This window comes from Clupea harengus, chromosome 19, assembly GCF_900700415.2.
Source record: "Clupea harengus chromosome 19, Ch_v2.0.2, whole genome shotgun sequence".
Classification (NCBI taxonomy): domain Eukaryota; kingdom Metazoa; phylum Chordata; class Actinopteri; order Clupeiformes; family Clupeidae; genus Clupea; species Clupea harengus.
In genome coordinates, this window is record NC_045170.1 from 8,510,557 (window position 1) to 8,532,953 (window position 22,397).

The 22,397-nt window shown below is 41.9% G+C and overlaps 3 protein-coding genes across 5 annotated transcripts; 2 read left to right on the forward strand and 1 right to left on the reverse strand.

Annotated features, from left to right (window-relative positions):
* The first annotated feature begins 113 nt into the window (after positions 1-113).
* Positions 114-14,926, forward strand: lgals17 (galectin 17). Of its 2 annotated transcripts, XM_012832925.3 has the most exons (7): positions 114-227; positions 1,160-1,248; positions 1,407-1,748; positions 5,721-5,996; positions 6,407-6,448; positions 6,904-6,993; positions 14,809-14,926. In XM_012832925.3, exons 2-6 carry the CDS (start codon positions 1,194-1,196, stop codon positions 6,987-6,989), a joined length of 801 nt encoding a protein of 266 aa, XP_012688379.2. In that variant the 5' UTR covers positions 114-227; positions 1,160-1,193; the 3' UTR covers positions 6,990-6,993; positions 14,809-14,926. The 2 variants fall into 2 exon arrangements, with proteins under 2 accessions (XP_012688379.2, XP_012688378.2); XM_012832924.3 differs by lacking the exon at positions 14,809-14,926 and having other exon boundaries at positions 115-227; positions 6,904-8,069.
* Positions 10,227-19,611, reverse strand: vps52 (VPS52 subunit of GARP complex). Of its 2 annotated transcripts, XM_031585624.2 has the most exons (21): positions 19,332-19,611; positions 18,394-18,478; positions 18,234-18,286; positions 18,014-18,089; positions 17,764-17,831; positions 17,475-17,650; positions 16,722-16,872; positions 16,153-16,253; positions 15,889-16,021; positions 15,739-15,796; positions 15,268-15,401; positions 14,826-14,981; positions 14,099-14,217; positions 13,605-13,728; positions 13,038-13,133; positions 12,800-12,907; positions 12,338-12,403; positions 11,873-11,984; positions 11,557-11,675; positions 11,050-11,211; positions 10,227-10,994 (listed from the first exon to the last, which is right to left on the reverse strand). In XM_031585624.2, the coding sequence occupies exons 1-20, from the start codon at positions 19,419-19,421 to the stop codon at positions 11,065-11,067; spliced, it is 2,172 nt and encodes a 723-aa protein (XP_031441484.1). In that variant the 5' UTR covers positions 19,422-19,611; the 3' UTR covers positions 10,227-10,994; positions 11,050-11,064. The 2 variants fall into 2 exon arrangements, with proteins under 2 accessions (XP_031441484.1, XP_031441482.1); XM_031585622.2 differs by having other exon boundaries at positions 10,227-11,211.
* A 49-nt stretch (positions 19,612-19,660) lies between these two features.
* Positions 19,661-22,256, forward strand: rps18 (ribosomal protein S18). Its single transcript, XM_012832920.2, has 6 exons — positions 19,661-19,749; positions 20,413-20,511; positions 20,651-20,737; positions 20,859-20,960; positions 21,224-21,315; positions 22,136-22,256. The coding sequence occupies exons 1-6, from the start codon at positions 19,747-19,749 to the stop codon at positions 22,209-22,211; spliced, it is 459 nt and encodes a 152-aa protein (XP_012688374.1). The 5' UTR covers positions 19,661-19,746; the 3' UTR covers positions 22,212-22,256.
* Positions 22,257-22,397: the final 141 nt, after the last annotated feature.

Sequence of the window (22,397 nt, forward strand, 5' to 3'; positions counted from 1 at the left end):
TCAGTAGACATCCGTAATATTGTTATAACTGGGGGACAACTTGAATGTAAAAGCGTTGTTGATAGTGTCATGTTTCTGTTTACGAGGTAAACGATCAAGTTTCTATTCCCACTAAGTTTCGTTTCTCGGTTTATAATCATGCGAGGTCTGTGGTTCGGCTCAGTCACTCATCACTCCCCCAAGCGAAAGATCCGGTTCACATCACATGGCAGTGGGAAACAGCACAGGTGAGGATTTTATTATAAGTCTGTCGATTTATAACAAATGTATAATCATCGTAGCCTGTGGTGTGGTGGTCGTAGGACGCAAGATAACGGTATTCTCTCTCTATTACCTTACAACGAACGCTAATTTTTTTTGCGTGCACTCCGAAAGAGAAACAGAGCGTCAACAAAGCAGACTAGGCTACTTGTTAGAAATAGAGGAGTTAGAAGCAACATATCCTGTCCTGTACCAGCATTGAGCGTTGTCATATTTTTATATTTAAAAACACGTTGAAGCGCGTATGAGAACGATTTACACCATCAATATATGTCCATGTCCCGCGTCAAGTCTGATTGATCACGCACATTTGGAGGATTCTGCTCCCTTACTTGAAAAATCCCCGCTACACTACTAATCATAGCCTAAAAAATGAATATTTGACTAATTCATTTTTAAACGTATGCTATCAAGGAATGTAGACCTATTCTTTTAGATTTGGGTTAAAATTATATCTGTATCAGGACAGCGACAAAGACAGATGGAACGACAGTACTCGTACTCATGCATTGAACGTCACTTGTTTTTGATCAGCCTAGTAGCACGCGTCCAACACATAAGTTTCGTTTATGAAGAAGGGACGTGGGCGGGGCCGTCCCAACTCGCTGGAATCTGTCTTTCACAGAAACGATACCAGTCAAAGGGGAATCTTTTTCATTTTCATTTTCATTTTCCAACCCTAACATATAAACAACTGGATTAAAAAGCACAGAAAGAATGTAATCTAGATTTAAAGGAATATACATATATGGGAAATTATTTGATCCCCTCTACTGCAACGTATAAAGTATTTTTTTGACAAGAAAACAATTAATCTGTTTAGGTTGTATCAAATGAGGAATTGATTTATCTATAAAGAACTTGTGTTTTTATTAATATGTTTTTGAATCCTAAACAGCCAAGCTTTGATGGGAAAGTGAAGATACTCAGATATGGCCAACCACACTTCCAACCTTCCACTGTTTCTTTGGATTGTCATACAAGTCTGTGAGTAGCCTTACTTGCCACGCATCAGTGTTGTGTGTAGTTTTTGCTGTAACCTAAATGATGCTGTTATACTGAATATGCTGTCCAGCATTCGTTTAAGTGTATATTTAAAATCTCAGGGAACATATTAGAAAACAGCCCCTGTCTCGGCCTTACAGGTTCCTCTGCCCATGGCTCCTTGGTCTCCAAATCGTGCAATGTGGGGCAGTCTGCCGTACTGCCTTGCCTGCTGTCCTCTCTGGATCAGGCTGCTCCCTACATACAGTGGCTGAGCACGGCAGAGACGGTGTTCGAGCGCATGGGCTCAGAGAAGTTCCAGGGCCAAGGCTATGAGGGGCGAGCCAACGTTCCTCAGGGAATGTTGGAACAAGGCAACTGCTCTCTGTTTCTGGAAGATGTCCGGCTGACGGACTCTGGCGTGTATGAGAGCTACCTGGTGGTTGGCGATACGAGGGTGAAAAGCAAGGTGTTGCAGCAGAGCATCCAGTTCATCGTCAGGGGTAAGGACAAATATATAAGTTTATAATATTAATTTGGAAATAATGTTTAAAGTCAGTGTCATTATGTGTCGTCCTCACATGTCTCAACTGAAAGTCTCCCCCACTTTCAGTCTCAAAACATTGAGGTACAGTTACAGCTGGATTTAATATGAGAGCACAATGGTTTGTGTTTGCTTTCCCTCAGGGCCCCGTTCGTCGTAAGGGCTGAAGCTAAGTTAATCAATTGTCCTATTAGCCCGTTAACATTAGCGAGCTGATTGAGGACAGGATACCGTAAATCCTCAAGTAGTGGCCGGGGCTTTTATTTACTTAGGCTGCACAGCGCACCAGCCTGTATTTGGGGCAGGCCTTTATTTCTTACTTATTATACGGCTCTTCAGAATGTTCCAAAAAGTTCCGTTGATTTGAATGGGGCACCCCAACGTTAGCAGGTCTGTAATTTCTTGATATTCACCACTACGAAAAGTTAATGACCGCTTTCATATCATTCCGCAAGAAGTCCGGTCATTTAAGGTAGCAGAAAGTCATTGTAACTTGAAGTCAGCAAGTAATGGGTTGCTACGCAACACCTGGAACGTTAAAGTTCTATTAGCCTGAAGAAAACAAAATTCTTAGCAGAAATCACGAAACGGCAACAAAATCATTAAAAATAGGTATTTTGGAGGAATGTCTTCTATCGTTTAGGCAAGTAACTGTACAATAACAAATTCGCCTTGTAGGCTGAAACATTTGTTTTTTTATTGCAAACAACCATGAAATTAGCCAACAACATTAAACATGAGGAGAACATGTATTTATGAAATGCATTCAATTAAATTGTGATGTCTGCTTTGTGCTGATGGACTGATGCTGGTAGGCTACAGTAAAATAGGCTATCGGTACCGCTTTTTTTACCCCCAGCTTGTATTCGGGGCCCGGCCTTTATTTGTCCGTATCGACCACGCCCCCGGCTACTATCTGAAGCCCGGCCTCTAATTGAATCCCGGTCTTTATTTGAGGATTTACGGTATATCGGATCCTCAAAGGCTGGTCCGCATCCAAATCATGTGGTTCATTTCAACCAGGCTAAACTTATCAGGGCAATTGCGCGTGCACGTCCTACTTCAAAAGGCAGTAAAGGTCGATCACCAAAACCATGATTTTCTGACGGTAAAATGGCTTCTAAACTCAAAGAAAGTGCCTCTTTTTTCTCCGCTGGCGAGCAGGAGATGATCATGAACGCTTATGAAGAATACAAGACCATAATCATGGCAAAATCCAACACCGCCACCGCTGTGAGAACAAGACAAGAAGCGGTGTATGAGGCTGTCTATGCTGTGATATCTATGTATGAATAAGTGACGACAAGTGTGATCTGGTACAGTGGGTAGTGCTGTCGGATAGTAATTGCAAGGTTGCTAGTTCGATTCCTCCTACCTTGGTGTAGTTTTACATTTCCTTGTAAGTCGCTTTGAATACAAGCGTCTGTTAAATGACTAAATGTATTAATAACAAATGCAATAAATTGAAGCAGTGAAAATAAATTGTGTGTATTTCTCTCTATTCTTATCATGAGTCCACCTTAATCATTTTCTACAATAATGATATGCTATGGTGTACTAATAACACTGTCATATAATTACGAGTGCTTTGTTTTTACAAAACAAAAATGTACCACTCGCAAAAAAGCGCAAGACAGTCAATGTTCGACTGTGGTGTTTGCAATAAATGACTCGAGAAGGTCTTGTAAATTAATTAGGGCTGTCAATCGATTAAAAAAAATGAACTAATTAATCGCACATTTTGAAATTAATTAATCGCGATTAATTGCGATTAAAATTTGTTTTTCTTCTTAAGACTAAATCTTATAAATTAACGAGTAATCACAGCATGTAATACAGCGTGAATTTTAGACACTGTTGTTTAATTGTATTAACACAATGGTGCCCCTCGACGGTAAATCGTAAGATCGTTAATGTGCTTTGCATTAAGGTGATAACTTATAGACAAGCTGCTTCTGTGATAGCTAAATTCAGCTTGACAAATGCTACATTCAACTTCAGTTTTGTTGATTGTTCCGTCATTTTGGCTCTTAGAGACTTTCCGCCCAACAATCCCTCAGCTCTCTCCATCTTCAACTACCGCAGTGGTTCTCAAACTTTTTCTGTCATTCCCCACTTTGAACAAGGGGGGCTTTTCAAGCCCCACCTGTCCCTCATCGCTCCCATAAAATGGTAGGCCAAGCTTAAAATGGTCAATTATTGAAATAACCTCAAGTAATAACAAATAGCATCTTATTTAGGTCAGCAAATGTATATTGCGTGGAGTGATTTAATGTTTCATGTTGTAGTGTATTGTTGCTATGGACACGCACACATGGACGGATTATGAAACCATTGGTCAGGACGTGTAACAAAATACACCGCTTCCAACCACAAATAAGAGATACATTTACGCCACTGAGCCCTGAGCTCAGGGGCCCTTGGGCCTGGGCCGGTTCAGCCCGTTCGGTAATCCATCCCTGCACGCACACAGTATTGTATTTCTTTCTGTTGACGGACTTTTACTGTGACAGTTAGTAACGCACATGTCTAGTAAGCCTCTATTAAATTATGCTTTCCCTCGCACGCTCAAAAACAATGACTAAGTTATTTAGCTGTCTCACACTGTGATAAATATGTTTAAGTGACCTATGTTTAAATTCTATGAACTGTGTTAGTTCGTTGTAACGTAAAATGTAATTATTATTAATTTAGATACGTTACGTTCTAATATGTGACCGTTAGCAGACCATTCATTCATTACCCAGTTGGTGGCAGACGTTAGCACTTATTAGCCAGCTGTGTTGTAATCTGTTGTTGCTCTGATTGTTGGTGTAATGAATCTAATAGTAACTTGCTGTGTTTCGTTAAGATACCTTCTAAAGCTAAATTTATGCTACTCCGAGCCCTCGCCGAGCAAACCTCGGAGAGGCTCTCGTACAGGAAGTTAGAAAAATTAGTAGGTGCACGACAGCCTCTCCGAGGTGCTCGGACAGGGCTCGGAGAGGCGGTTACAGTCGGAGAGGCGTTCCCTGTGTTCGGAGAGGCGTTCCCTGTGTCCGACTCCGTGAAATCGGAGTAGCATAAATTAGGCATAAGTATTTTCCGTTTCTTGTGTATTATTGTTTCACTCATAAGTTTTCACCTGACATCAATAAAGGAGCAAGGCGAGTTAACCGTAGCCTACACAGCCCTAACTAAACTAAACTAAAGTTAAAAAAAAATCGCATAGATTAACGCGTTAACGCTGACAGCCCTAAAATGAATTATTCCTTGTCGGCTGAATCGTTAGCGCTCATACAAGAACTCATCATGATGGAATAATGGATTTTGGCGATCGCGAAGAACTCTCTCCCTACGCTAATCTAACTATCTAATATCGCTCATTGGTCAATGGGATCTGTCCTTTTTCCGGGGGTGTGGCAAGCTTATCCAGCTACACGAGCAGGTTAGAGCTAATTGATATGTTGCTATGGTGATTCATCGAAAGTCTCGCCCACGAACCAAAAAGAGGGAGGTTTATTATCTTAGCCTGAAAATTAGCTCGGTAACTCGTTAAGCGAGCTACGACGAATAGGGCCCAGTTCCCACAGTGAAGTGTATAGTACAGTAGTTTTAACTTGAAACACAGGCCTTGAGGATCACTAGGACATACGGTTAAAGTTTGTAGTTCTAAATGGGCCTAATTCTTGATTCTGTGCCTGTTTGTAGTTCTAAATGGCCCTAATTCCTGATTCTGTGCCTGTTTGTAGTTCTAAATGGGCCTAATTCTTGATTCTGTGCCTGTTTGTAGTTCTAAATGGGCCTAATTCCTGATTATGTGCCTGTTTGTAGTTCTAAATAGTCCTGATCCAATAAATAGTTGCCAGCAGTTTGTTTTCTGAAAGGTGTTAAGTGCATCTCATATATAGCTGTTATAGCTGTCTGTCTCTCTCCCTCTCCCTCTCTCTAGACTACAAGATCAAAGAGACAGTGGAAAGGGGGAAGGACCTGGTGCTGGAGCTGCACACTCCTCAGGCCAGACAGGTGGTGTTTCAGAGTGGGCGGCCCGCCCAGTGGGAGGTCCTGTGGAAGAAAGGTCAGGAGCCACACCCCAGTCTGAGTCACCGGATCAGGGAGGAGGAGGGGAGGGTTGTCTTTAGAAACGCTGGATCGGACGATGAGGGCACCTACCGCGTGTTGGATGAGCACGGATTGGCACTGAGCACGGTGAAGGTCACGGTGACAGGTGAGAAATGCATTCGGGCATTCACCTGTAGCTCAGGTGATCGTTATGGCATAGTGCCAAGGAGATGCGAAGGAACCCAATGATGGGCCTTTGACAATGGACAGTACTGTCTGAGGGGTCCTGTGGGCTTAATTTATGGTTTTAAATACAAATGAAGTGACCAATCCACTAGCTGATTCCACATTTCCTCCACTGACACAGCAATGTGTAAATGTTTAATGAAAGTAATTACAATGGATGTTATCTGTTTTATTCAAAATTCATGAATGCTGCCAGACAGAATTGTATATGTGCAATGGAGAAGGCCCAGCATTTGGTGCTGTTGGGCTCTGTGAAGTGTAAATGCAGTTTTCGTTATGGAAAGACTGCAGTTTCTGCTGGTTATTTATTTCTGTCTTTTTGTAATGCAGAACCTATGCCTGAGAGGGCGGAAACAGTTTGGCAAATTAACGGTGAGTGCATTTGGTCGCAATCAGGGTAAAAATACAAGTCTATGGGATGGCATCACACAGCATACACACATGATACACTCAGACATTAAGTATCCGGTTAACAAAATGTCATGTTAAAATGTTTCCCATTTACAAAGCCAGGACTGTGTACCAACACCAGATTTTTTAAGTGCACACTCATAAAGGACAGCTAAAGGACTGCGAGGGGCAATTTGAAGAATTTGACAAAAATGGATTGGATTAGAATCACATTGATTGGATTGGAGAAGATAGAATCACAGACTGTTCATTTAAACTGGTGTATTGGATTAGAATCACAGACAGTGCCTTTAAACAGGTGTATTGGATTAGAATCACAGACTGCGCCTTTAAACAGGTGTGTTATGCTGGCACACAAAAGTAATAGCAGTTTGACAAAACACTGAGAGGTATCTTGTCTGTCTGTTTTCCCTCAGATGATTCTCACTCAGCAGCCAGCAGTCTATCCTGTCAGGCTCTCACCCTCCTCCATCTCTGCGCTTTAATGCATTATTTCATCTAACTGGGTATGAGTGCAGTAATATTTTGTTTTCCACCACCGCGTTACCTTGGTATTTACTTGGCTGTTTTACTTGTCTTTTTGGTTGCTGTTTTTGAAGAAAGTCAGAGAAAGAGCATAACTAGGCTTTTAAAACATTGATAAATATTACAGACACTGACAATAACAACAACAACAACAACAACAATAAAAGACAGCAAAAATAAACTACCGACAGTCAGGATGTCACACCACTCAGCACAAATGCACTTTTTGACGTATTGAGCACTTTCAACCGATAAAAGTCCATGTTGTTGTTAAAACTATATAACTCTAATAATTCTAATAATACTGATTGTTATATACTATAATATATATATATACAGTATATATTATAGTATACACTTCATACTATCAAACAGCCATCAAACAGCCATGTCTTGTTAATAGGGAATAATTCGTTTTGTTGAAGTTTCCGCCAAAACCTTGTTCTTTATTATGTGCAAGTGTCCTGATTTCATCCCACCAATTTGCTGTGATCAGATCATTCATCAATGGATAACATCAGCAGTCACAGCATTTACATAACAGTTATGCAAAATGTAGGCCTATTATGTACTTCCTTCTCTTTATTGCTCTTGCAGTGGTAATTCTTATTCAGATATAAGTATTAGTCATTGTTTTTTCGTGCAATTTACAGTGATAGAGAGCACAGATCTGAGACAATATGATAGTGAATATCAGAATGACGTGCTCGTATGTATTGATTTGAGATAGCAGACACGAGACACCATATGATCGTGAATATCAGTCATGTGCTTGTATGTATGTGTGAATATACGAATGACATGTGCTCGTATGTGTGAATATAAGAATGACATGAGCTTGTATGTGTGAATATCAGATTGACGTGCTCGTATGTATTGTAAACAGTTAGATCATATGCCGGATATGAAGTCAACCTGGTCTGGTTAAAAATAATACCTTTGGTGTGTATTCAAATAAAAGTATTTTTGTCATGGTTTGTTACAAAGATGCTTAGTGATGGTGTATAATATATAAAAGTATATCCTATTTATTAAAGTAGGGTATTCCTTATTTCCAGATGTGCTTTGTTTCCACTCAGTCATTTTTCACCATACCAGATTATTGTTTGACTTGGCCTATATGGGTTTTGCCTTTAAACCAATCCTCAATCAATCAAGGATTGAATGACAAGTCATTTAGCAAACATTCCAGTTCCACCACTGAAACTGATGACGCATATGCAGGGTTTTTCCTGGGTCAAAATGGGTCTTCGGTGCTCAAAAAAAAAAATGTGCGCGCTGCGCGTGCAGTCTGTGTTACCATGTCACCTTTTTAGCTTACATTTTACCATTTCATAAATAATGAGGATATGCTTCAGGAAATCATTTTGCTTCCACTTTAGATTCAAATAGATTGACAATAGTCCAAGCCCCATGGTGCTATCATGTATGGTTCAAAGATTATCAAGGTTTACCTCTTTACATATATATGCAAACTACTGAAATGTATATCAATAGAATCTAGAACTAACCAGTGGTCAGAAATGGAACACACAAATTATGAAATTCAAGTTTATCTATTATTACTATTCATTTTATTATACAAACCTATATACCATTCTTTTTGTTTTTATTATTAAAACTGTCCACAAATATGTTTAATAGTGTGTTTAACTTCTATTGGCCCACCAATGGAGGCTGCGTTGGAAATCAAACTTTTGTCAGCATTTTGAGTGGACATTTCATTTGCATTTGTACAGGTGTATTCGTGCACGTCGGGCTGGCCCTCGCAGCGGAACGACAGTTTACAACCGCACCGGTTTATCAATGATAATATTAATATTATTACGGTATATTCGAGATGCAATACAAATATATCCGCTCTCCTCCGAACGAGCTGAGCTTTCATTGATAAACCAATGCGGTTGTCTGCCTCTCCCGAGGCTCTGCGGTCTACTGGTACTCGTTCAAACGGGTAGACAAATCAAATAATAGCCTACACCTGTGTAGGTCCTCAACATAGCAGATATTTTAATACATTGAAAGCCATGAATACTGAAAATGGAATGTTATGCTCAAAATCACCGCCGACGAATGAAGTCAGCATGCATACGCAAGTTGAGTGATTGGCAGCTGGCCGCTCTGTCCATTCGCGCACCTCACAGTTGCGTATTGTTCAGACAAGAAGACACGCTTATCAACTCGATTACTATTGATGTAAACAGAACGAGGTTTCGGCTGTAGCGTATACTTGAAACATACTATTTAGATCATATTCGCTTACATGCATTGCACGCGTGATGAATTGCGGCTTAATGGTGTTTTGAGCCCTCACCGTCGACTTCAAGGCAGCAGCTGCCTGGAAGGTGCATCCCACCCCCTGAGCGAAATAATTCATATCTATAAATAACAGCTCACCTTTATCTTTTAACCAGATTTGTAAACAGGTCGCGATCAATATTTTGCAGTACAATAGGCTACCTTGGTTAAAAATCAAATTACATTAGATGCATGCTAGCATTGCGCTAAATAATTAGACAGCTAACATTAATTAGTGGTGTTAACATAAAGTCAGTTATTGTATATGGCATTAATATTATTCTAAAACACCTTCACTAGTTGTTTTAACCAGATTTGTAAGCAGGTTGTAAACAACATTTTTGAAGTGGTTGGTTTAAAACAGCTAAAAACTAGCTACACTAAGTTGCTTGCTCAAATCTCAAACCAACGTATTCTCTAAACTGGCAAGCTTGGAGCAGCCTCTGTTCAATGATTGGCTCAGGGGTGGGAGGTGGGATGCGCCTTCCAGGCAGCTGCTGCCTTGAAGTCAACGGTGAGGGCTCAAAACACCATTAAGCTGAATTGCGCCATGAATGACAGCTTTTTTTTATTTTATTTTTTTATCGCGGACTTTTTTTTTTTGCCTTAGGCGCTCGGGATTTGTTGTAGGCGCTCGGGAAAACGGCTTAGGCGCGCGCCCAAATTTTCTCTATGCAGGAAAAACCCTGATATGGCTGACCCTTGATACTGAGAACTGGTTTGCATGTCATGACTTACACAATGAGTGTCACCTAGATATTTGGGGGAGTAAGACATTGTACATACCATTTTACATGACTGTTCAAAGCATTTGCCAAATGTTCAAAAGAATGAGAAATTGCACAAGTAATTGCATGATGTGGAGGTTGAGAAACCAGTTTTGAGAATTTTAATTCCGAAATGAGAAATGTACCAAAACGTTTATCACTCACATTTGGTGATATTTATTCTGGTGGCCGTTTTCACAGAACTATAAATTGACAAAAGATTATCTGAAGAAATACATCAGTTAAAATCACTTTCTTGTCTTTATTGTAAATAGGCAAACCAATCTTGCTTAACAACAAAAACAGTAATCAGAATAATTTTGAATTGCAAGAGATTCACTTTTTTGACAGATAGAGCACTTCCACCTGAAACAATACATGATGTAACCACAATAATCACCAATATATCTGCTTAAGTTAAATATATTAATCATAATGGAATACCCATTGAAATGCTTCCAAAGCTCCCACTGCTACGTGGTTTAAACATATGGAATGCCTTATTGTACATACAAAGCGCATATATACATTATATTTCAGCTCCTTACATGCCAGCAGCTTCCACAGAAAATGTAGAGCTACCTCCTAATCCAGTGTTAGCGTTCTCCAACAGTGCGTCTCCTGCAAACCAGTTCTCTCCCTCCAATGGTATACAGTAGCATCCTATTCTGAATCCAGACCCCACAACCGCAAGGGAAACTGTCATTAGAGTGCAAGTGCAGTTTATAAGACCAAAGGGTCCTCTGGATCCTCTGATGTCTTCTCATGGGTACAGGGATGTGTTGACTCAGGCCGCACTGACATCACCTCCTTGTTGTCCCAAACTGGCTTGGGTTTGTGTACATTAGCTTAGTTCTCCAGGGTCTCAGTCGTCCAATCAGAAGTTGGGTTTGTGTAAATTAGCTTAGCTCTTCAGGGTCTCAGTCCTCCAATCAGAAGTTGGGTTTGTGTAAATTAGCTTAGCTCTTCAGGGTCTCAGTCCTCCAATCAGAAGTTGGGCTTGTGCTTCTTCACCTCCACCATCAGATGGTGCAGATTGATGAGCTCGGAGCGCACGGCCAGGCTGCGGAACGTGGGCTGAGAGAGGACCTTGTGGAAGCCATGGTAGTACTGGATGAGCTGAGTCAGCGCCCCCTAGTGGAGATGGCGGATAATCACAATATTAGAAAGCACTTTGACAAGGGCTTGGTGCACAGAGCCAACCCACTTATGTGTCAAAAGCATTTATAAAAACCCTTTTAAAAATACTTTGTGGTTAAATTGGTACGGCTTCATTGAACTGCAATTACATAAGTGTTGTATCACCACCACGAGACACACAGAACATCACAACAGGGATCACAAGACATGTGACTTTTAAATTACATTCACTGTGTTCCCCATTCTAAATAAAGCAACATTAATAGCCCAAATATAGCAGATGAGAGAGAGAAATAGAGAGAGAGAGAGAGAGAGAGAGATCTACAAACACAGCTGTACCTGAATGATGCTGGTGCCATTTTTAAAGTTGGTGAAGGATCTCATGACATCCTGACTCATGGCCTCCACTGACTGCTTCCAGGTGATGGAGAAGCCCCTCACCAGCTGAGTGATCCGTGCTGCCGGAGAAAAGGAGAAGGAAAGAGAGAGAGAAAAAGAAAGAAAGAGAGAGAGAGCACGAGAGAGCAAAAATATGTTTAGGGAAATGGGTATTCAGTGCCAGCTAAAAAGCAGGAACATAATTCAGCAGAAGTCGGTACAGAAAAGGGAGGAAATGGTACAGTACGGAGTGGAGTAGGCTTTGTTTCAAACAAACCTTCATCATTCTTCAGCCGATCCAGCTGACCTCTTTCCATCAGGCCCTCGCTCTCCTTCACAAACGCAATCATGCCACCAAAGGGGGGTGACAAAATCTCCTCAATGAACTCCTAATCACACACACAGACACACACGCACACACACAGACGCACACATGCACACAAAACAGGAAGTGTATGGAGACAATTGAGGCTTTCAGTTATTTGTTTTAACCCTTAATATTATAACTATTAATATTAACAAAACACTTAATATTCAAAATCATCTTTTCTATTTATTTCGGTTTTTAGTAATATTGTGCATTACCCCAGCACTGGCTAAACTACCTTTGGCAAGGGTCTCTGTGCTAAGGCCTCTGTGCCAGGGCCTCTGTGCTAAGGCCTCTGTGCCAGGGCCTCTGTGCCAGGGCCTCTGTGCCAGGGCCTCTGTGCTAGGGCCTCTGTGTTAAGGCCTCTGTGCTTACCTGGTTTCTAGCCAAGAGGAGCTGCTGGAAGCCCTCTACCTCCTTACTGTCATCAGCTGCCCTCTCCTAAAACCATGATGGGGGGAGAGAGAGAGAGAGAGAGAGAGAGAGAGTGAGAGAGAGAGTGAGAGAGAGAGAGAGAGAGAGAGAGGGGGGGGGGGGGGGGGGGGGGGGAGAAAGCAGTGATGAGAGAATGGAGGTGTTAAAGGGTGCTTTTGGGAATATAACAAAACTAATTCTGTAACACGAACCCTTCTGGGACCTTTGACACAAAACACCTAACACACTGACTGGGTCAAACCAAAGCTGCAAACAATTTCAAGTAGTTTCCAGAAATTCACCTCAACTGACTAAAATGCAGGTACTTTCCAGTGAGGTCAAGGTGTCGGAGGTAGAGAGTTAAGCACCTATGGTGAGACTATGTGAGCCACTGGCTCGACTCTAAACTGGCCGAAGTCTCACCATTAGAACACTGAGCAGCATGTCGTAGTTGTTGATGAGGAATATGAGCTGATCCTTTCTGGAGGGAAACTCGGCAGCCATTTTTAGGACAAAGTTTTCCACTTCGACCTGAACAAACACACACAGGCACAGGCACATGAGAACAGCCCTCACCAGCTGGTCGTCTTTGCGGGTCCTTTCAGTACGGAGTAGAGAGAGCTGAGAAATGTAGAGATAGTAGAGAGTAGAGATGGCCCACCTGGAGCTGAGCCAGCAAGGTATGGGTGCGCTCATTGGGGAATGTCTGATTAATGCTGACGATGGCGGAGGAGAACTCCGCATAGCGTCGTGTGATCTACAACAGAGACCAGAAACAAACACATTCATTAACATTCCTTCCTGTTCTGTTATAAGCAAAACTGGAAAATTAGCAGTCAGTTGGGCATGGGAATCATCAGAGACCTCATTGCTAAATTCTTCGCGTTATGGCTTAGAGTGTCTATTCATTTTTGAAGGTAAAATGTCAGTGCAGTTATTCAGGAGATTTAGTTCTCATACTGCATTCTCAGCACTGCAATGGTGCAAATTCGTGCAATTGGCAAAATAGGATGGTAAACCGCATTAGTGAATGAGAAAAGGTATTACAGCAATGGTTTCCGCCCCTTTAATGAAATCGGGCTGTGCGTTAACGAATTTGACCAATAATAAGTAAAGATCTGCACTTCATCATGTGGACACCTGTGTGTGGGTTATTGCAAATAATGTGGTTTGGTACATGGTTTAAAGAACGTGTGAACACAGATTTATGGTCTGTGTGCGTGCATACATAGTGGGGTCTTGTGTCCAGCACGCCCAGCTTCTGAGGGTCAGTGTTGCGGATGCTCTGGATATTCATCTCCAGGATGAGCTCAAACCTCGGCCACAGCAGTTCCAGCACTGCCTCCCAGTACCTGCACAGACACAAAGGCGAACACAACACCATCATATGTATATCGTCACACACACACACACACACACACACACACACACAGGCGCACACACACACAGGCGCCCACACACACACAGGCGCCCACACACACACAGGCGGCCACACACAGACACAGGCGCACACACAAACACAGCCGCACACACACACACACAGGCGCACACACACACAGGCGCACACACACTTTCAAAATAAACACCCATGCACTTTCCTAATATATGCATCTTTCCCATCTTGTGACATTGCTGTGTGTGTCAGAGGTCACCCAACCCACAGCCACACAGTTAGCTACACGACTGAAAACAAAGTTTGTGGTTGCGCTGCAAACTACTGACTTGTCCAGGGAGGGGATGTTCCTCTTAGCGGTGATGGTTTTGAATCGCAGGATGATGTGGATGCATAGAAACACAGCAATGCTGTCATAACAGTCAGACACGTAGGTGGATATGTTCTTCTGCAGAGACGGAGATGGAAAGACAGAAAGAAAGAAAAGAAAATATCACACATCCTATTGATGGCACCCCACCTTGGTACATCTACTGATGCATCACCAGTCCCACTCTGAGCAGAAACCCCTGATCACTCGAGGGGGTAAAAAGCATCACGCTCTTCACACCCCACCATGCATCTACACTTCTAGCTGGTTTCATATGGGGCCTCCCACAGTTTACCACAGTCTGAGGCGGACATTCAAATAATGTAAATGCAAAGTGCAAATCACAGCACATTTCCACTTATGATAGACTTGTTCTGCCACCACTGGTTATATGGTTCAGGCCAGTGGTTCAGTCATGGACTGATCATAGATATCTGCATAGCTAACAAGAGTCCAGGTCTCCTTTACAGTGTTCTTTTGAATTACACACCTGCCCCCTAACCCCTCAGTGAATAAAGAATAAAGGGGAACTTCCCTGTGCTCCTACAGCCCTAGAACGAAATATTACATGGTCAGGTCGGGTAAGGTAGGCTTTCCTATCCTTTAAGAGATCTGTGCATGTTTCTGAACATTCCACATATGTATTTCAACCTCTGCACCCTCCCACAGAGGTGAACTGATCTTACCAGAAACATGCCGAGTGTTTTTCCCATGATGCAGTTGAAGAGGTCCAGCGCCGAGTTGCCAGCCACCATGAAGAAGTCGGACAGAAAGAGGTACTCACGGCAACCATTGTCCAACAGGGCAAAGTGCTGGCTACGGAACAGCGTCTCAAAGGGGTACTAGGGGGGTATATGGAGCAGTAATTGATGCATGACTTAATTTCATTTAAATTTTTAAATTACAGAGAAAAATGTAATCTGAAATCCTCTCTAAGTGTCACTTAGTAGATGAATGAGGTCTGCAGTGTGCCATGCATGATACTGTTTAAACTGGACAACGCATTGGTGATTAACATAATAACGTAACTGATCAATCCTGTCAGTGTGCTGTAATGCATGACTAAGCCTCTTCTCTGCCTGTGTATAACTGTGTGAGTGTGGAACTGTGAGGTTGTGATGTCGTTACCCTGACGTCTCCTCTCTGAGCAGTGTGCGGGATGAGGATGGGCCCCTCCAGCTCTGCAGGGCTCAACACTGCCCCCCGCTGGCCCAGAGTAAAGATGGTGTTCCTGCTTTTCAGGGACGGCTTGGAGAAGAAACCTGCTCAGCTGTTAAGGTCAGACTGCTGGGCACTGAGATATAAATGCATTAACCTAATACATCAATAACCCCTCCCCTTACTTTTCCCGTATTAGCTTTTATTTATTTATTTATTTATTTGTATTATTTCTTTTGTTATCTTCTTTTTGTCTTTATTTTAAGTGTCTTTGAGAACTGTTAAAAGCGCTATATAAATGTGATGTATTATTATTATTATTATTATTTTCCCCCAGTTATTTAGTCCTGTATAAGCTTGCCTACAATACAAACATAAGGTGTAAGACATCATGACACACACATCCAAACATGCATCATGATTGTCTGAGTGAAAGGATATCTTTCTTAGCTGTGTCCTCCACACCCATGAGGTCATCCTTGTCTGCCACATCCTCATACTGTGCAACAATGCAAAAGGAGGTCATTTGAGTTGTACATAATCCTCATACCAACGACATGCAAGTTGTCTTCATCTTTGCCTTCGGCTCACCTGGACCTTGAGGAGGCGACTGCTGTAGGACTTGAAGTAGCTGTAATAGATCTTGCTCATGGTGTCCACATACTCGTCTCTGATCTCCTTAGCAACCGTCCTCTCATTAGCCAGCAAGAACTGATAGAAGAACCTAATAGTGTACAGCAAGGGACAAAATAAGGTGATGCCTTGGGGAGTTCAGGCATTGTGCATTGACAGAAATGACTGACAACTGAGAAGTCACAGCACCCGAAGCTCGTAGGTAGCTGCATGCATCTGTACCTGAACTTGAGCAGGTTGTTCTGAGGGATCTGGTAGTTGGTCATGGGCTTCCTAAAGGAGTAGATCTTTTGCAAGATGAACTCTCTGATCTTTGTCACTGCCTACAGAACAAAGAGAGTGCACCTTTAGCAGCTGTTGTCTGAACATGCAGTGAGACAGTTGACTGTAAACTTAACACTCAGATTAATTTGAAGCGGTCAGTTTCAACAAGTGTTCCCCTCTGGCTGAAAAATGCCAACCAAAGCGGAGCCCAGACTGTTGTGACTCATCAAAGGCATAAATGCAGCTGAATTGTAGGAACATTAATGGTAGGCATGGAGATACATTGTGAGCAAGGTTAGATCAATGAACACCCTGGATGTGTGGACAGGTGTGTCACGTCAGCAATGAACACCCTGGATGTGTGGTCGATGTTGTGGACAGGTGTGTCACGTCAGCAATGAATCTATGCTACGATCCAGACACACTGAGTGTAAATGAAAGGCTTTACATCAGTGCGGTTTCCACCAAGAGCATCTTGTGTTTCACTCTGCCCCCGTTCACCTCTGCTCCAAACCCTCTGCTCCCACCTTGATCTTGAGTCTGTCCACAATGTCCTGGATGTCGGAGCAGGCCAGGGTCTCTCTGAAGCTGAGCTCCTTGGCAAAGTTGATCTTGTTGTTGAGCTCATGAAGCTGCTCCAAAAACTCCTGCTCGGTAACAGGGCTGTCCAGTATTACACTGGGAGGACAAAAGACATGACAAGCGTGCTGTAACTGGTTACCTGAAATCACTGATCAGCACATTAACTTGGATCTTTAAGGACTTGCAAAAACAGAGCTATGCCCAGTCATAGCATGACTTGTCTTGCCATGACTATAAAGCAGATGATATTACACATTGTTTATCTGTTTCTTTATTTACAAGTGACAAGCTTGTTCGTAGTGATGGAGTTTAATGTTTGGCTGCTAATAAAATCAAATAAAATCTACATCTAAAAATAAGCCTCTTGGGTAAAGAAACAGCAACAAGAGAGAAATAAATCTGCGATGCTTAACATCACCCCCATGCCTTTCACTCCCGTCCCCTCATCTTTTACATTTACATTTACATTTACATTTAGTCATTTAGCAGACGCTTTTATCCAAAGCGACTTACATATGTGCGACTTACAATGTATACACATTTTACACTGATGGCACACTGCACATCAGGAGCAATTAGGGGTTCAGTGTCTTGCTCAAGGACACTTCGACAGGGAATCGAACTAGCAACCTTCTGATTACTAACCGACTTATTTACCACTGTACCACTATCTTTCCATCTCTGCGTTGCAGACTCACGAGATCATGGCTCCGGGCACCACTAGCTCATCCACCAGCTGGCTGAGTTGGCTCCGCACCGCCTGCCTGTTCTTCAGACGCATGTTCATGCTGACGGACTGCTGCTGCAACGTCTGGATCTCACTGCTGATGGAGGACAGGTCGCTCTGAAAGTTGCTCAACATCTCCTCCATACGCTAGAAGAGGAGAGGAAAGGGGAGGGAGTGAGAGACAGTGAGAAAAAGAGAGTCCTCTCCAGTTTTCACCACAACAATCAGAATATTAAAATGATGTATACTGAATATCCTACCTCCAGTATGGAATCACATGCAGTTATCTGGTTGTGAAGCGATGCAATGTTCTGGCTTTCTTTAATATCTGTCAGTCTTTGATCAAGGATCATTGTTACAAAACTGGCAAAACTGATTAATTCAACACATAATTGTAGCCAGATGACTAATTGAGAGTATCTGATATGCCTAGTAATGAAATAGCAACTCAGAAAATGAAACTTTATGGCAAAAACAGTGAGAGAAATTGAACTGATGCATGAGGGATACAGTCTTTAATCGAGGCCTGTTCAATGCGTTGGAGCTCAGCTTCCACTTGCTTCGAGTACTGCCTGAGGTCAACCCCCTGGACAATAAAGAAAGTTAGAAGAGTATATAAGCAAATAAGAAGTTATCACGATCAAGGTTCTTCATTGTCAGGCTATTTGCACCAAAACCACAGGATTCATAACAATTCAAGTGTTCAAAAGCAAACAAAACTCTGTATTACTGTTTTCAGGGCTTCCTTCACCAAATCATCCTCAAGATTGGCCTGGATGTGTACTGCAAGACAAATTAATAGTTATTATCGTACACATTCTTAATTAAACCAGCGTGTGTGTGATGTTTTAAAATGCATATACATAAAGTACAATTGAAAGCAAACTTACTGTCTACTTCGTCCAAGATAAACTCATCAGTGGTCAAGTCTAAATCACCCAGGTTAAGGGCAGGATCCAAATCCGAATCAGGCTTCTGTTGACATTTAGGTGAAATTAGCACTGGTCATTAACTCAAGAAACAAGGACCTTTCTTGCTAGAGGAAACCCCTTTCAAATTCTCTACAGCTAAAACATAATCTGTAAACATAGATCGTCCTGTGGCTTCATATAGGGGTAGAGCGCTTCGTTTGACATTAAATAAAAACATTTCAGAGCCATAGACCATTATTAAAAAAAAATCCAACAACATTATCACTTTACAACCCTATCTTATAACGAGAAAAACGTACTGTATACGTTTTTAAAGGCGAATTCGTCAGTGGCTTACTTAAGACCTGAACTTGAAAGGGTAGCCTACTATCTAACAGCTGATATGTCATTTGTGTATAACGTGTACTTGTCAATAGAAAAGCTGGACGTAAAATGAAGTGATGAAAAACACTATTTCTATATCCTCTTCCACTGTTTTGCTGCAGCATGTGATGCCACTGATAGCAAATTATGACAAGGAACTAGGAAGTGACAACGTAGGATAGCTAGATGTCATTTTGCAGCCTTAGGTGACGTTAGTCGCTAGCTAACTCGCTATTTGTGGTAATTTGTGGTTAAAACATTAGCAGTAAACCATGGCTTACAAACAGCTGGTTTGCTGTTTTTCACGTTCACGTAGAATATGATAACTTAATCGGACAACCAGGAAGGTAACGTTAGTAATATATGTGATAATGTTTGCTACCCTTCCAAAACAAGTCCTACAAAATAAGACTAGCTAGCTAGATAGTTGAGTTAACCCGTTAGCATAGCTTTCCATTACCAATTGTGTTTCCATGATATATCGATTATAATAATGTCTTGCAATAAAAGACCATTTAGTGTAGTATTTTTACCTCATCTTGCAAATATGCCATTGCATTAGTTGCTGAGCTTTCACCGGAGTTAACATCAGCCCTAACCCCACTGACCACCGCCTCCGCCATAGTTCCTGTCTTGAACTACAATAAACGAACTACGGTTCTACACAATATTTGACCCTCCAGAAACACCGTGGCTGTTGACACTCATTAGTGAGATATGCTTGATTAAATTACAATATTAAACAGACGTTAGCCTAGTATTGCGGAAAACGTGACGCGTATATTGTTGTATTTTTAAAGCTTGTCTAAACTACTTTTCGACAATGATTTCGGTAGGGTTGTTACACGAGCAATATATCCAGGGTGGAATCATTTCCTGCACAAATGCCAATGATAAACTCTCGCGAGAGCCTACGAATTTCCTCTTCGCTCGGAACCTGTTTCCAAGATGGTGAGTGTGAGACTTAGCTTCTGATAAAACCAAATGTATATCTACATTCATCTGCTTTTCTTTGTGTCTTGTTAGAAAAATCTGTATCGTATATGATCATGAAATAATATTGTTGCCCATTGGAATGTGATATTTGTTGGAAAGATTATGTATTTAATCGGGGATCACATTCTGGAGTTGCCAGCTAGCAACCCTGTGATATGCAAGCCCGCGTCGGTGTTAAGCATTGAAATGAAGTTCGTTCAGTAAAGGCTTTCTGGCTCATTGTAGCATTCAATACATGTGTCGGTTTACCCTCTTAATCAGTGTTTTTTCAACGTGTACATATACACTCCAGGGTCGTTAATACTGGCCTGTGTTTGGTAAATATTGGGCATATAATGAACTAGCCATGCTAGGTTAGGCCAGCTTGCGTTGCAATTCATCAGGCTGGAGAGCCAACTAGCATACAGAAGTTAAATTATGCGAATTTACAATGCGAGACTGGACAGACTTGATGAAGACAACTTATTTATGAGGGACCAAACGTATTTTTTGGTTCACAACACACCTTTACTGAGTGGGATCGAGCGACTAGTTGGCTAACGTTAGAGCTGTTCAGCTACGTGCATTTGAAGTTGGAGTGCTCACTGGCTTTTTGTGCAATATCTTGTGTTCTTTCAGTCTCTGGTTATTCCTGAGAAGTTCCAGCACATTCTTCGTGTTCTCAACACGAACATTGATGGTAGGAGGAAAATAGCCTTCGCCATCACAGCCATTAAGGTAAGCTTACTTTAGTCCTTTAGCCATGTAAGATCGTGATGTGGCTTGTGGTCTGCCTAAATATGAGTTGTTTGGTGGGATAACATGGTAACACACAGCGATTCTCAAGTGGGACTTTCTTCACCCTTTTGTGTTTCAGGGTGTTGGTAGGCGATATGCCCACGTCGTCCTGAGGAAGGCCGATATTGACCTCAACAAGAGGGCTGGAGAACTGACTGAGGATGAGGTATGATGGGCAGTGATTGGAATGAATCTGTAGGATACTATTACGCTTGTATTTTCTCAAGGGTAATGTTACATGTGTCTTGTTATACTACAGTGTGGATTGATGTATATTTTGCCAACAGGTCGAGAGGGTTATCACCATCATGCAGAATCCTCGCCAGTACAAAATCCCTGACTGGTTCCTGAATAGACAGAAGGACGTCAAGGATGGAAAGTACAGCCAGGTATGTTTCCATGATGTTAAATCATTCTTTTCCATGTTTATTTTTAAGCTGTCAAAATGCACTACAGCAGAATTCTGTTTTAGTACAATCTTGAAAGATACTTGCACCTTCGGAGTATTTAAACAAATACTTTTAGCTTTGGATGCCAGAATTAGTGAAATTTGTGGCTGCACTTGTTCACTCCCTTTGCGTTACTACCTAAAATCACGAGCATGAATCGCGTTGCACTCAGTGATGACTTACCATGGCTGACTGGGTTTCAGGTTCTTGCTAACGGTCTGGACAACAAGTTGAGAGAAGACCTGGAGAGACTGAAGAAAATCAGGGCTCACCGTGGTCTCAGGCACTTCTGGGGGTAAGGACTGCTTTTTAATCTGTCAAAATCTGTTCTCTTAGGCACAGATGTAATCTTTCACACACTGGGCTGTGAAGTGGAAGAATAGCATCTTCCTCTTTATTTTAGCCAGGCTACTCAAATAAGAGATGCACTTCAAGCTTGGCAGTAGTCTGTGGTTAAGGCTACAATGATGGCTAGCAGAGTAAACTACAGCACATCCTGTGCACCCAGTAAAGTACATACAGCAAGCCTTGCCAGCAGCTATTGGAACAGTAGTCAGACCATGCTTGGCTGTGAAGCTGGTCCAATGGCAAGTGTCTTACCATTTTGCAAGCAGAACAGTGTTTCTTGATCAGCATCTGGTCCCATAGCTACTGCCATGCCATCTTTACTGGAGTGTCTTTGGTTGAAATCCTGTTTATGAATATTCTTATTGCATTTTTTCTTGTTGGTCGTGTCTGGCCAGGTAGGATGTGTTTAAGCAACTTTGGTCCCCCTCAGGCTAAATTCCCAATCGGCAAAAAGACACCTTGTGAATGTATTTGGCTGCCATTAATAGTGTCTGTACTCTTACATTGATGAGGTTTTAGAAGTATTTTAAGTTGCAGTCACTACCAAAATGTAGCTTATGTCTTTGCCTCATGAAACAAAAAAACTTTGGCGTATTGGTTATCAGCAGTTGAGGCTATTGTCTTCTGTGGACACTTAAATGGTGCTTGAGCTACAGTTTTTCTTAGAACAGATGAGTGGTAATTAACGTTATTAATGGACTACTTAATTATTTGTCTGATATCTGTACTCATTGCTCTGACACATTTACTTTCTTTCTTTCCTTTAGTCTGCGTGTGCGTGGCCAGCACACCAAGACCACCGGTCGTCGTGGTCGCACAGTTGGTGTGTCCAAGAAGAAGTAAATCTCTCCCTGCTCCCCATGTGTCAATAAATGCCACATTTCACAACCTTGTTTTTCCTCATGTGGTGTTATTACAAAGTGCTCTTCTGAATCAGGACGAGTGGATGCTGGTTAGCCAAGTGAAAATCAGAGAGGGAATGTATAATCATCTTTATGTAAGGGTTTTCCTTGATGTGCGTCAAGTACA